Source organism: Hyperolius riggenbachi, chromosome 1 (assembly GCF_040937935.1).
Source record: "Hyperolius riggenbachi isolate aHypRig1 chromosome 1, aHypRig1.pri, whole genome shotgun sequence".
Classification (NCBI taxonomy): Eukaryota; Metazoa; Chordata; class Amphibia; order Anura; family Hyperoliidae; genus Hyperolius; species Hyperolius riggenbachi.
This window is the reverse complement of record NC_090646.1, coordinates 271,486,934-271,502,526: the sequence shown is the minus strand read 5'-3', so window position 1 is coordinate 271,502,526 and position 15,593 is coordinate 271,486,934. Positions and strand designations below refer to the sequence as shown.

The following is a 15,593-nucleotide window of genomic DNA, read 5'->3' as shown; positions in this document are numbered from 1 at the left end:
TTACTAAAATGCTATGAAAAGCAGAAGTTTGCCTTCTTAAAACAGAAGGTATTTGTGACTATTCAGGTTGGAGTGAGAATATGATGTCTCCCACAATGCTTCACTGCTGAATATGCAAATCATTCCTTTGTTGTCCCTGAAGCTAAACACACCTCCAGAACTGCTCAAATGCAATGTCAGCTTTGTCAGCTTCAAATTGAAACAATTTATTGTCATGAAGTGAGAGCAAAATATTACTCCCCACATTATCATCTTGGCCCACCAAGCTAGAGAATACACTGCATATAAAAGTGGATTTGTTCACCACAATATTCAACTACATTGAGCAAGTCCTGTTATAGTCACAACCCCCTCCCCTAGCCTAAAACCATTACTTTAGCCAGTGACTGAATCATTCTGAAGCAGACATATTGCTCAGTATGTATCTAATCTACTCCTAATGGGTAAGTCTTTCTTTTTATCAAAATATCAATGATCAAAGCATTAGTCAGTGTGAGTGTGGCAAATACTCCTGCCCTAAGGCATCGTCAAACATGTTTAATAAACCTGTAAAAATGTTGTATCTATTAACTTTTAGACTTCAATTGGATGCCTACCTGTTCCCAATGCCTTATGATTAGGTAGCAACATTAGAGCCTGTTAGTGAGGTTTAAGTTGTTAAAGTGGACCTGAACTCTTGCACAGGACTGACGAAATATATACAGAAATGCACCCTGTATGTATTTAGAGAGTTTAGCCTGTTTAATTCCCCCTCATTTGTGTCTAATAACAAGTTGTAATTTGATCTCTCCCCTGTGTCACATGACTGCCTATGGCAGAGATGGCAGATAAGGCCATGTGAAAGCACAGGAGGTTAACAATATGTCTGCTTCTATGAATCAGGTAGTAGAAACAGTGCATATTTCGTTTAGGATTTGTATCAGCTGAAACAAAGAAATGTATTTTGTTTAAAGGTTATTATGCTGCTTTAGAGCAGAGAGGACGTTCTGAGTTCAGGTACGCTTTAAACATGTTTAACTTCTAGAATTGGGAGTTCATCATATTCATATTTATTTTAAATAAGCTATGTCTTCTCTGCAATAAATTATTTACCAGGGCTAAATTTAAGAACACGGCTTTTTGGATAGTAATCAACTCCTGATTGAGCAGATCCATCTCGTGTGCTGCAGCGGACTTTTGAAGTCCTATTCTGGTCTCCTCTTCGGATCACTTTGATATTCATAGTAGCTACTCCATCTGGCTCCTGTGGCTCTCGGATCTGATAAGTAGACTCTTCAAATTCAATGGTGGGTGCTAAAGAGGTTGAAAAGATAGTCACATAATGAAAGAGTTCATGATATCTGCATTTTCGTTGTAACTACAATATTATCATCAATGAGTAAACTGCATTATTCAGACATATAGAATATCTGCTGAAAACAGCATTTAACATTATAAAAATCATACAATGGAGACACTTAACATAAACCTGTAACCTTAAATAGAAATAAAAATCAGATACTAACCTTGGGAGGGGGAAGACTCTGGATTCCAATGAGACTTCTCCCATCCTCCTGAGCCAGCCTGATTAAGTGCTGGCAGCCACAACCATATCAATGTTCAGTAAAAGATCTATCTGGTAGGAATGAATCACCTAACCAATGGCTGACATGGCTGACCCACTCATTTACAATCTTCATTTCAATGATATAGCATGATACAGATATTAACACAGTTTTTCATAATGAAAGCACTCACCATCCTCATCATTAGAAATGGTGATGGTAGCCATATCAATTTTGCCAACTCTGGCTCCAGTCCAATGACTACCGAGTGGATTGCTGAGGTAAATCCTAAATTGTTCCTCTGGCTCAAACACGGAGTCATCATTGATGAAAACTGTACAGTTTTTCACCTGTGCAAAAAAAATTGCAGACAAGTTAACCATTATCAGAGGCATACAAGATGAAACTGTCATGAGTTGGTTACGTCATGAGGCCCTATACAGTTACAGAACTCACAACTAGCGTTAAAGAACAACTGAAGTGAGAGGGATATGGCAGTTGCCGTATTTAGGGTACTTCCTCTTAAACAATACCAGTTGCCTGGCTGTCCAGCTGAGCATCTTCCATTAATACTTTAGTCATAGACCCTGAACAAGCTTGCAGATCAGATGTTTCTGATTAAAGTCTGACTGGATTAGCTGCATGCTTGTTACAGGTGTGTGATCCAGATACTGCTGCAGCCAAAGAGATCAGGAGGTTGCCAGGCAACGGGTAATGTTTAAAAGGAAATCATTATTTGGCAGCCTAAATATTACTCTCAGTTCAGTTGTCCTTTAACTACTGGCGAGTGGAAAAATTAAGAAATTTCTAAATCATCTGAATACAATTTCTTAACACTCTAGTATATTAACTTGCATGGCACTCACGTGGTCGATTTTGTCTGCTAACAAGATATTTTCACTGAATTGAATTGCCCATGTTCGGTGCCAAAAGCACTTACCGGTAACAATTAACATAGCCCTAAAGCCTTTTACAATTCTTGTCCCTTATGCCAGCCATGGCTGAGCTGGACCGCACAGGGCTCCACCATAACAAGAAATACCATCCCGCATGACATGGGAGAGACTAGCAGTATTCCTTTTCCTCTCTTGCAAAGCCTCATCCACATACCTCCCTACTTTTTGAGATGAGAAAGAGGGGCACTTAAGCCATGGCCCTGCCACACCCCTGATCACGCCCCTAGTCACGCAAACCATTAAACAAAAATGTTGTTTTAGAATTCCAACCATGCTGGTCCTTTCTATCCTGCTGCATTTTCCTTCATTTTAACATTTTAAAATTAGTAATATATTAATTTAATTGATGGGAGTAAAGTTTAAAGTCAATCAAATACATTTTTTAGTAGAGAAATATATATATTTACATAGAAAGAGGGACAAAGTCCTGAAAGAGGGACACATGAGTAAGAAAGAGGGACTGAGGTACAGGGCTCCCAAAGAGGGACTGTCCCTGCAAAAGAGGGACAGTTGGGAGCTATGCCATCCATGTCAAGCACAAGGGGCTCATCTCAACCATGTGCTCAAGGAGTTAACGGTAACAACCCCATGCAAGCGGGAATAGGTCCTGGTGGGGAAACTTATGAAGGAATCTGGGAGCCTTTTTTTTTTTTTTTTTTTATAAAGAGACTCCCAGGTGTCTGTCCCCTTCTAGCAAGCTCAAACAATTTAATTTGTCTTTGCAAAAATAATCTCAGCAGTGGAATAAAGAATAATTGCTCTAAGCAAGTCTTATCTCCTGCGATTGCATAGGACTCTGGAGCAATATGTATGCACTACTTTTCATTAGTCTCCTTCCCCCACCAAACACACTCTTACATGATCTTTGCATTCATGGAAAATCCTTGCATTCAGATACCAGGAAAAAAGTAATTATTTAATGTTTTCATTTGTTTCAGCTTGTTCAACAGATGCTCTTTGTTTAAAAACATTGTGTCAGTAATTATACAAGATCCCATGGAGGCACAGTTATTCCATCTGCTACTACAGAATTCTTGCTGTGATCAAACAACAGTGGATGCGTAAGGGATTGCTAACCCAAACAACTGCACTTCTGATATCTAAACTGCCTAAATACACAGCAACCGAAAGGATTTCACTTATCTACTGTGTAGCCCTAGAGTCATGGGGACGAGACCTGCCTTAGGCCTGGTACACACTTTGCAATTTTCACTTTAGATTCTACTTCCAATCAAGAAAATGATGGGGCAAAAAAATATACAGCCTACTGATTACAAGCTCAACATTCATCTCTTTCTTGATTGGAAGCAGATCGAACATGCTGGCAAACATCGATCAAAATACTGTTCTGTGTGTATGTCCTTTTGATTCATTTTCAGTCAATCCCCAATTGGAAAAAAAGATCGAAAATATGACTGAAATTTGAAAAAAAAAAATCATACGTATTTACGCTAGCTTTCATCTATGTCAGATCTGAATATCGATCTGATCACTTGCTCAAATAAGATCTGAAATGAAAATTGCATGGCTCTATCTGCAGAGTTGTATGTTATCCTCATAGTTGTTTGGATTTCATCTGATCTCCTGGAAAGCTAAACAGTGAAAGCTATAATTGGTGCAGTGTTCTCAATAAAGTTCGTCAGAAAGTATCAGTGGTATATTAACTTGTATATACATTTGTAAATAATAATAATTTTTTAGGGCAGTATACTTACTTTTTCTCCTTTCAGAAAAGTAATACGAGAATCATCTGAATTTCTTCTTTCGTCAAAGTCGTCCATCACTTGTGCAGACTGCGACTGTGTGTAGCAACGCACAGAGGATTCGAAGCTGAGATCCCCAGTACGGATAACATGAACATGCAGCACGCTATCCTTTTCCTGAACTGTGAACACATCCTTACTGAACTGCATGCTGGGAACTGCAAAGAAACCAGGAAAATTGTTTAGTTATAACATAGTTACAACTATGAAGCAAATAACAAGACAAATGCAAGAAAAGCAGGCAAGCTAGTGAAGCTTAGGTGGCGTTTAATGCCAGTACTTACAATTTGAAATAGAATTCAGCAATCAACTTACTGCAGAACAACGACAGCTAAAATACCCTAAAAGGAGACTCTAATCTTTTAAAATGTTTTCATACTTCTAAAATACATGTTTCAGCCAGCGCTTTTGTGATTTGTTATAGCAAGAATTAAATCTCTAGAGAACTGTAACTGTTATAACTTAACCACTTGAGGACCCACGCTTTACCCCCCCCCCCCCCCCCCCCCTTAAGGACCAGCGCTGTATTCTGTGATCTGTGCTGGGTGGGCTCTGCAGCCCCCAGCACAGATCAGGTAGCAGGCAGAGCGACCAGATCGCCCCCCTTTTTTCCCCCCTATGGGGATGATGTGCAGGGGGGGTCTGATCACTCCTGCCTGCCTGAGGTTTGCCGGGGGGGCACCTCAAAGCCCCCCTCCGCGGCGACATTCCCCCCTCCCTCTCTTCCCCGGAGATCAGAGGCTGCACAGGAACGGATCTGTCCTGTGCAGCCTCTAACAGGCTCCTGCCTGTCATGTGACAGCGATCCCCGGCCGCTGATTGGCCGGGGATCGCTGATCTGGTACAACGCTGCTACTGTTAGCAGCGTTGTACGAATGTAAACAAAGCGGATTATTTCCGCTTGTGTTTACATTTAGCATGCGATCCGCGATCTACGGCCCGCAGGCTATTCACGGAGCCCCCCGCCGTGAATTGACAGGAAGCAGCCGCTCGCGCGAGCGGCTGCTTCCTGATTAATTAGCCTGCAGCCGGCGACGCAGAACTGCGTCGCTGGTCCTGCAGCTGCCACTTTGCCGACGCGCGTTATGAGTACGCGGTCGGCAAGTGGTTAAAGTGGCCATTAATGATACAATGCATCAGAAAACTGAACACGGTGGTAATCTGTTGGAAAACGATTGGTTGTGCCCACTAATGGCCAAAAACATGCTAAAAACAACTAATTTGATCAGATTAATGGAATCAATTTGAATTTTCCCCTTTTTACTATATAAATATGACAATCATCACAAAAATGATGTTAAAGCTAATTGACACTTTTACAATTGGAGAACTGAAAAATGGTAATTTCAGCAGAAATAATTATATTTTTTTGCCAAACAACCTGTTTGCACTTTTATAAATTGGCTCCTAAATGCCCGTGTAAAGCACTATAGTATTCCACTAACACTAAAACAAATAAATTATAGACTATAGTACCATCCTGTACGGTGTCATTAATGGTAACAGTGGCTTGAAATGGCTTGATGAGAACAGCTCCTTGTGCAGAACTTAGGAATACAACAAACGTCTCCAGTCCTTCAATAGCTGGGTCATGTGTGTCGTCCAGGATTGTCAAAGTGCAGTACTGCAATAGAGAAATAAATAAAGGTTAAATAAATGTGTATGTATTCTGTTTATTCTGTTCTTATAAACCTCATTATTTTCTGTGCCTAGCTAAAGAGAAATTTGGTATATTTTATTAAAGTCTTTCAGACTTAACTTTTAATTTAAAAAGAATTCTAGCAATGTCAAGCCACCATCCCCTGAAAAGCATAGAAACATTTTCTTCTACCTTTTACTTAAAAAAACATAACCAAGGCCAGGAGGCTGGTGGCTTGGATGATGTAGTGCTACCGTGCATCTCACAGTACTTTTACAAGTGAATGTGGTCCTTGCTGCCACTCACCTGCCCTTCTCAGTGGCAGGAAGTGTGGCAAATGCTCTTCTTATTTCAGTACATTGTGGGAGGAGCTTGGTGTAACTCTGTTTCTCTGTATAAGGCTTTAAAAAGGGTTGTGGCCATTGCTTATACTATTTCTATGCTATATGTTTTAAGGACTCAGATCAATATTTATATAGAATCTTGTGTTCAGGCCTTAATCCCCTTTTCTGACAATAATGCATGCACCCTGAATTTATATATTCCTTTCCAATAACTACAGTATATTAAAAGTCCAGTAAACACTTTACTAATATTAAGTTTATTGGCTACTGGCTAAACCAACACCTGCAATTTTTGTAACTCTTGAGACCTACAATGGTAAACTCAATGCATTGGAGTAGACTACAGCTGTGCAGAATGGCAATATGGTGTAATGTTCTAGCACCTGACCCTAATAGATACTTTACAACTTGAGGGAGTTGTTCAAGATGTTTATTAAATAGGCAAATGACTTTAGCACGGTGGCGTAGTGTCTAGCACTCTCGCCAAGCAGCACTGGGTCCCCAGTTTGAATCTCAGCCAGATCAACATTTGCAAAGAGTTTTTATGTTCTTCCAGTGTCTGCGTGGGTTGCCGCTGGCCACTCAGGTTCAGAGCCAAGGTCCTCCAGCACCCAAGGCTGAGACACCAAAGTGCGCCCCTCTATCCCTTCCACCCCAGCCGTCAAACACGGATTGCTAATGGACTAAGAGGCGCCCCAGGGCCCACAACCCCCCCCCCCCCCCCAACATCATAATCTCTAATTATGTGGCTTACATTCACTGCCATGTATCCCCTTTTCTTATTTCTACCTGCTTCAAACACAATAGGGAACAGGTGTCGAAATCCATGCCTGGAGGGCCAGATCCATGCCAGTGTTTAGAATGGAATGAGAAAAAGAGGAATGTGTTCTACCTGATGGACCACACCTTCACACCTTTCCTGATTCAGACTCATCAATTAATTTGAGCTGTGTCAAAAACATGTGAGGACCTCGGCCCTTGAAGCCTGCAATAGGGGAATTATAGCTGAATGAGTTGTGTGCCCCCTCCTACACTGCACCCTGAAGTTGGATCCTCTCTCGCTTCTGCATTGGCCTGACCCTGTTCAGTTTTCCGCCCACATCCCAAAAATATACAGATAAGTTAATTGGCTTCCCCCTAAAATTGGCCCTAGATTACGATATACAGGTAGTCCCCGACTTACGAACGACGACTTATGAACGACCCGCCGATATGAACGTCATGGATTCTGTGTTTCCATGGGAACAAGTCAAAACTTTTTTTTCAAATTGGACTTGTAGTTTTTGAGAACATCAATTTTAAAAAAATCAAAGGAAAAAATGTCTTTTAAACTTGTATAAGCAGTTACAGAGGGCAGATGTGACACAGAGGGGGACACTGGAGGCACACAGGAGGTACAGGGGACAGAGATAGCACAATGTTCCGACTAGAAGTGAACCGAGCATCATTTTTAACACCCAGGGCAGCTCTATAGCAAATTAAACATGCATTCTAAAAATGTGGTTTATTATTAAAAAAAACTTTCATTTTACCTAATTTTTTTTACATCTAAGGGTTAAAATAGCCACTTTGTCAGTCCGTAAAGGACCTGCAGTCGCTGAGCAGGAGATGGTGGAACCCAGATAAGAAATCACCTCATTAGACTTAATTGACCACAAACAAACCCCCATTGTATTTCAAACAGAAAACATCAGTAAGGGCTGGTTCAGACGGGCGTTTTTGTGGCGTTTAACGCAGCGTTTCAGGCGCAGCGTTTTTTGGGATCTACTGCCATCCCATGCAAGTGAATGGGAGTGTTTAGAGCTGGCTTTTGCAGGCTTTCATGAAAGCCTGGCAGTAGATCCCAGCGTTGCGTCTAGTCTCAAAAGCAACATGCTGCTTTCAGAGGCAGTAAACGCGAGGAAACAATAGCAGAGACCAGAACTGCTAGCCTTGAACGCTTTTCAAAAGCTTTCAAAAGCTAGCTTTTAAACGCTGGCGTTTAAACGCTGGCGTTTGAACGCAATGCCAAGCAAAAGCTCAGCAGACGCCCGTGTGAACCAGCCCTTACAGTTGAAGAATTTCACACCTAGCCTGGACAATGCTAGTTGTAAAACAGCAGGGGTTGAGCTTCTGAACAATGGCAGCCGTTGCAGCTATTTTAAGCCAGGAGCTGCTTGGATCCCTTTAAAGTGGACCCAAACCAAAAAATTGTTTAATTAAAAATATTTAGTTGCACCACTCTGACACGTACAAAGATAAACACTCCTTCAAACCTATGATCATTTCAGTGCATGCTTTTCACCCTTCTCTTTTCATAGCTAGGGTTATACTGGGGGCAGCCATTAGCAATTCCTCCATGGCCAGACACCATCTACTCCACCAGTTTGCCGGAAAAATCCAGGCAATTTGAAAGGAAGGGGAGGGGTTCGTTCAATATTTTATATTTGTCATCATGCAGCTGAAAAAAGGCTGCTATTTATTATTATAATTTAGAAAATAGATTTTATTTCTGAAATCTTGTATTTCTAATTTGGGTCCACTTTAAGAACAGATTCAGGTTAAGAACGAACTTACAGTTCCTATCTCGTTTGTTAACCGGAGACTACCTGTATGCAATACATACATAGACATATAACTATGGTAGGGATTAGATTGTGAGCACCTCCAAGGGACAGTTAGTGACAAGACTATATATATTCTGTAAAGCGCTGTGGAAGATGTCGGTGCTATATAAATACTTAATAATAACAATACTAATACTAAATAATAATAATAATGACTTATCAACCTATTAAACAATGATACACAATCCATATATATTTAGAATTTTAGAAATGCAACTCTTTTAAACATAAAGTTGTTTGCTTGTAAATATAGCAACTTAAAATTATGTTACTGTACTAAACAACTCTAACACGAGTATTTTAATTCAATATTAAAAGACTTGTATGGTTCTAACCACCTCAACAGCATTTTAATTGGAATCATAAGGAGCATAATAGTAAGCTTAATTAAAGCTGGCATGGATTTATAAAGTGAAGCTTGTCTCTAGAGCTTTCTAAATGTTCTCATAAAATTAAAGGTTTACAATGTATGAGTGATTTGCTGGGAATCCACAAATGGTGCCAGAATCTTTTCTTTAAAGGGAACATCCTCATTGTCCCCAAATAGAATAAACGACAGCAAAGCAGTCTGAACGGACCATTTAACCACTTGCCGACCGCACGCTTATACCGTGCGTCGGCAAAGTGGCAGCTGCAGGACCAGCGACGCAGTACTGCGTCGCCAGCTGCAGGCTGATTAATCAGGAAGCAGCCGCTCGCGCGAGCGGCTGCTTCCTGTCAAATCACGGCGGGGGGCTCCGTGAATAGCCTGCGGGCCGCCGAAATGTAAACACAGCGCCGTAAGGCAGATCGGCGATCCCCGGCCAATCAGCGGCCGGGGATCGCCGCCATGTGACAGGGGACGTCCTGTCACAGGCTGCACAGGATGGATAGCGTCCTGTGCAGCCCCGATCACCAGGGGGCCAGGTAAGAGAGGGGGGAAGCGGAATTTCGCCGCGGAGGGGGGCTTTGAGGTGCCCCCCCCCCCCCCCGCCAGCCACACGCAGGCAGGAGAGATCAGACCCCCCCAGCACATCATCCCCCTAGTGGGGAAAAAAGGGGGGTGGTCTGATCTCTCTGCCTGGTGTTTGATCTGTGCTGGGGGCTGTAGAGCCCACCCAGCACAGATCACATAATTCAATGCTGGTCCTTAAGGGGGGGTAAAGGGTGGGTCCTCAAGTGGTTAACAAAATGTAAAAAAAAAAAGTTACAAAATGTGATAGAGTTGCTGATAAAATCTATGCATCAAATAAGCATGTAAAGGTACCAATATTTGTAGAACTGTTGTATTTGACATATAATGATTCCTATTTGACATTTATGTAGCTGTGTGCCTTGATTTGTGACTCTCGTTTAACAGCCATTTTTTAAACAAAGCAACAAAATGACTTTGGTAGTTTTATCCTACACTTTACAGAAAGACTGACGCCAATCGGTGTAGCAAGCACTCAGCGCTTTTGCTACAGGGAATTCCAACGCATTAACCTCTTGTGCTGGGGGCATGGCTACACCCTGGAAGCCACTGGAAATTGAACTCCAGAGACCAGGCAAGTAGTTTAAACTTTATTTACACATGGAAAATACGCACAACGTCACTGCAAAATTGCTTTTGAAAGGGAGTCTGTGACGGTTCCGAGACCACAGAGCCCAGAGATACAGTGTATAGCAGCAGATTAAACAAAACCCGACTGGTGGGGCATTTATTGGTCACACAGTTCACACAAAAAGTTCACAATATTACTATATAATCCACAAGGGAGTGTCACAGATTCCCCCTACCAAGCAGTCACAATTCCCAGCTTCGCAGGCAAAGCAACATGAGTCCCAAAGTTCCAGTAACTCCACCAATAGAAGGTGTCCAAGAGGTGCACAACAGATCCCAACAGTCCCAATAGATGCAGTTCTCATCAGTCCCTATATCCAGTAGACATCTGACAAGTCTACACGACCAGATGCAGGTGAGATACACCAGTCCACAGTCCAGGGCCTCAGGACACTAAGTTCAGCAAACCCTCTCTGGGTCCTAGCCGCATGGGGAATTCTCCTGGCTCACAACAGATCCAGTGAGCTGCTCTCCCTTCCCCAGACACAATCCAACTCCCTTCCATGAGGTACAAACATGATACCAGCTCTGCTCTCAGGTGCCTAGCTGTCTGCCTCCTGCTGAGAGCCAGCCACTGAGCAGCCTAGATAGTGAATGGCTTTATGTTGATAAGGTGTATCTCTGATGTCTCCAGAGCGTGGGGGGAAGGTGAGTTTTCTATGGGACAACAAATACAGTACTGTACATTAGAGTCTGCAGTCCTGATCCAATCATCCATTGTCACAGAGTCAAAAGCGAATTTTGAGTGTTCCTGTATTTTGCATTGGAGTGCAATCACTACAAAAATGCTGCAGGACCCACAATTGGGGTTTACTGAAATTACAATCCCTCCTGTGTCTTCCCCTCAATTAACTTTCATCAGTGCATCACTTTTTGGGATCGCTAGCGATAGAGCAAATACACATGATAGAGCAAATACACATCCTCTCTGTGAGTGAAGCGATTGCTTAGTATTACTCATCATAATGCTTGATCTAAGCATCTACTTCACTTTAGCATCAATTTTGCTCTCATTTTCTTTGCCCTGGTTTACATAAATCTGTCCTTCGGTGTAATACACAAACCTCAAACTGCTACTGTATATATCAACTTCAGTCCTTTATATTCACGATCTTTATGTATGCATCTGCTTTTACTCCTCATTTATGTCTTCCAAAATGTTTCATTAACTTACCTCTACTGTTTTACCAGGTCTGAATTCAATTTTTTTAGAGCTCGGTATATAATCAATGCCAGGAGTAGCAGATGGTGGATCTGATGGGAGGGTAGCACACCATACTGATGTTGGCACTGAAAGGTCCGGTCCACTTCGAAGAACAGGTATATCAATAGTGCCTGCAGAGAAAATTAACATTATTATTATGGTTTTCTATTGTGCTGTCAGTGATTTACCGAGTATATTGATAAATTCATTGATCTACTAAAGTCACCAACTTGCCCTCAGAGGAACTCACCACCTAATGTCACAGTAACATCTTATAGTTTATGGACAAATTGGAAGGACGCAACATTAACCTACTGGTAAATTTGTATGCTTTTGGAGGAAACCAGTGTGCACAGGAGAAACCTACACAGAGATGTGGAAGCATACATACTTAATGAAAATAGTGTCCTGGCCACGATTCAAATATAGGACTCTAGCCCTGCAAGGTGAGAATGGTAGCAACTTAACCATCTTTCTGCAAAATGCTACACAACCGAGGATATTAAATGAACTTGCAGGAGGCCTTAGAGGTACTGGCTGATATAAATTAATCAACTACATTCAATACCAAGCACCAGCAGCTAAAACAAATACAATTTCTGGATTCATAAATAGGAAAATTAACCATGACACTAGTACACTTCTGACACCATAACAACACTTGTAAGGCTACATCTGGAATATGGAATACAGTTTTGGGCAACACATTAGAGGAAGGACACTGGATTTTTACATAGGGGGAAAAACAGTTGACAATTATTTAACATGATGGAAGACCACAGTTACAGAAAATAGGATAAACTTTGTTAGCTTGCAAAAGAAAGAGTGTCATAAGACGGCGGCCTGACCGCATTCAGCAAGCAGAACGCGGAGGTTTGTCCGCGTTCGCATCAGCGGCACCATCCACCACATGGTCGCATGCGGAACGGGGAGAAACATCCGCATCGGCGTTGCGATCCACCGTTCGGTCACAGGCCTCTCGGCGTACTTTACGTCGAGGCTGTGGTCCGGTTCTTCCCTCACAGGCCTCAGGGCCTGCCACACACCAACGCTATCCTCAATCCAGTCTGGACCCCGTAGGGGCTGCGCGCGTGTGCAATAAAGCCTTTTATACTCTTAGAAGGAGAGTCAGCTGACCAGCTGGTCAGCTGACCTCAGTAAGGTCCTTGAGCTGTGCTGCAAGGTCCTTAAACTGTGTTGTGATTGGCTGATTGGCTGGGCGGGCTGGTTGAGCCCAGCACAGTATAAAAGCAGGCATTCTGTCAGTTGCAAGTTGTCTGCAGTAAGCGTTACTTTGTGATAGCCCTCAGACCTTAGCTAGATCCGAGAGAGACAGTCCTAGCTGGAGCAAGGCTCCTGTCTCTCATCAGTCAGTCTTTGTTGTTTTCCTGATTATTGTATATTTGTATGTAACCTGATCTCCGTTATAGTCAGCCAGTCAGTTGATCTAATAGTCAGCCAGATAGTGATCTGACAGTCAGTACCATCGTGGGCCAAGTGCGGCTTGCCGTAACTAGCCCACAACAGTCAGATTTGTTATTTTCCTGATCTGCGACATATATTGGTTTTGCCAATATATTCGCAAGCACTATTGTTATCTGTGCCATTTTCTGATCTCCCGTTGCCGAACCTCTGCTTGTCTATTTCACTACGAGTTCGGCTTTCTGACTTTGTACCTCCGCCTATCTGATTTCCGTTACTGACCTTGGCTAGATTTCTGACTCTGCTCTCTGTTTCACGATTCGGTACCTCGCAGCCAGTTTGTTACCGAAACGTTTCCGTCTGACTTTGCCCCCTTTAGTGGTTCTCCCACTAAAGGGTTTATTCTGCTGAATCCCTCCTTGCGGAGGTCTCAGTGGTTCCCCAGTATATCATTGCTGCTGGGGAACGCGATTCTAGCTTTACGCCATCTAGTCGCAGAATCGCACACACTGCGTTTCTCTTTTAGAGGTAGCCAGTCCTCTTAAAGATATCAGTGTGGTGGGTTTTCCACTGTCGTTATACCCGGTATCCAGAGTTACAAATAAATATCCGCATTATTGGCGATTCCGCAGATCGCCACATAATCGGATATATCAGCATTATTGGTGATACTGCGGATCACCAACAATCTGAATACTCTGAGTGTGCACCAAACACCACACATTGTTACAAAGAGATGATATAATTTACATGTACTTAATGCAATATATCTGAAAATATCACGGCTTGACAAATTAGCTTTTTATCCTTAGGTCAGTACAATGGACAAGTAGGCATGGTCTGTGTGTAATCTCAAAACCTCTTTAAAAGAGTGTTCCTTAATGGAAGACATAAAAGATGTGTAATACCTTACCACAGGGAGTGAGTTAGGGGAAATTTTATCACTATATTTCTGAACTAGTAGACCTAAGCCTGTTTAAAAAGGGGCTCTAGGTCTCACACACCACCGCATGTCAGCGCGCACGCGCCTGCCGCCGTCTGCCTGTACCCCCTGGCCCCATCCTCCTCCTGTCCCAACGGCTACACATGCGCGGTAGCCAAAACACACGAGACACAGGGACAGGAGGATGATGCAGGGACAGTTAGGGATTTATTACATAGGATTGGAAGGTTTATCTTTGTTTTTGCTTTCTTTTTTTTTACTGAATGGCATTCACAGCTATAAAATAAGGTATAGGATAGTAAAACTTTAATAAAGGGAGGAAGAAAAATTTACCATTGAGGGTTTTCTGTGCTCTGGATTAAGGTATAGAGAGGTTTAAGCCGTTAGTGAGTTGAAGGAAGAGTACTTCATAGCAGAAAGTACATACTTCCTGCTTTGACATGAAATTGCTGTAAACTTGTGGATAATGGGCACTTTGTATTTAATTTGTGGCAAGCGAGTTGATAGTTTTATTTTTACTGACTTCTCGGAGCAATCCTGATGTAGAATCATAAATCCCAAATTTGAAGTGTGTCTGCAATCTAAGCAGCCTTGCTACAAATAAGCATAATCATATATTTTTGCCAACATCAGGAAAATTTATTAAGAAACCATTAGTACAAAGCTACAATGGTCTATAATAGTTAAATTAGCAATTTACCTGTGTCTTCGCTTACTGTAAAGGTTGCATTTCCTAGTGAGACAGTTGACGCATCATTGGGTCCTTCAATCACAACTTTAGCTGTGGCAATACTTCCAATCCTTGCATTTGCAGAAGAGTCAGCAAGAGCTATCTCAAATTCCTCCTCATCTTCATATTCACTGTCATCAATCACTTTCACATCACAGGTGGACATCGTAATACCAGGCCCAAAAATGACACGGTTTTCATTGGTCATTGCTCTTGACTTAAAATCTGAGCCTGATTCAAGGGCATAAAGGCTGCTCCCTTTAGCAGATTTGGGAACTGTGTAGCAAATGGCTGAAACAACACTTCCGGGGTCACCTGTTTATAGATACAATGCAGAAATGTGATTTTATTACTCTGAAATATTTACAACAACAACAAAAAAAAATTTTGTGAAAAGATATCAACATGTTTCATCCTAATGGAAACGACCCAGGTGAACATATAGCAAGAAAAGAAGTAAAGTGGAGCTCCAGAACAAAATTTTCTTTGTTCAGTTTTGGATGGATTGTGAAATGGATGAAAACTCATCTATTTATTTCTATGTGTGTACCCATTAGAGAGTTTCTGTCAAATGGTCAATCAACCAGTATCTACAAACCTGCCTGGAGGGCATGCACTGGGTATGCAGCTGAATTATATGTAGTGATCGGAAGCAAGTTTCATTGGCTCCTGTCCCTCTGATTACTTCGAGCCAATCACAGTGGTCATAGGGTGAGAACTATAAAGAAGGGCTCCAAACTTTAAGGGGGCTGTGCAGTGCTTGGGGTCTGTGAGTGTTACTGCAGATATTTGTGTATGTGTTGAATGTGTTCTTGTGCATGAGTGTCTGTGCTGTCCACATGTAGGTTTGTGGTGCATGT

At 42.1% G+C, this 15,593-nt stretch overlaps 1 protein-coding gene across 2 annotated transcripts in view; it reads right to left on the bottom strand.

Annotated features, from left to right (window-relative positions):
* The window catches only part of FRAS1 (Fraser extracellular matrix complex subunit 1), a 730,981-nt gene that overhangs the window by 39,984 nt on the left and 675,404 nt on the right, over positions 1–15,593 (bottom strand). For both annotated transcript variants that reach the window (XM_068233564.1, XM_068233565.1), the window contains 6 exons: positions 14,704–15,048; positions 11,609–11,769; positions 5,740–5,887; positions 4,216–4,421; positions 1,738–1,894; positions 1,093–1,293 (listed from right to left, as the gene is read on the bottom strand). In XM_068233564.1, the coding sequence (XP_068089665.1) occupies positions 1,093–1,293; positions 1,738–1,894; positions 4,216–4,421; positions 5,740–5,887; positions 11,609–11,769; positions 14,704–15,048 (1,218 nt within the window). The remainder of the gene's footprint in view (positions 1–1,092; positions 1,294–1,737; positions 1,895–4,215; positions 4,422–5,739; positions 5,888–11,608; positions 11,770–14,703; positions 15,049–15,593) is intronic.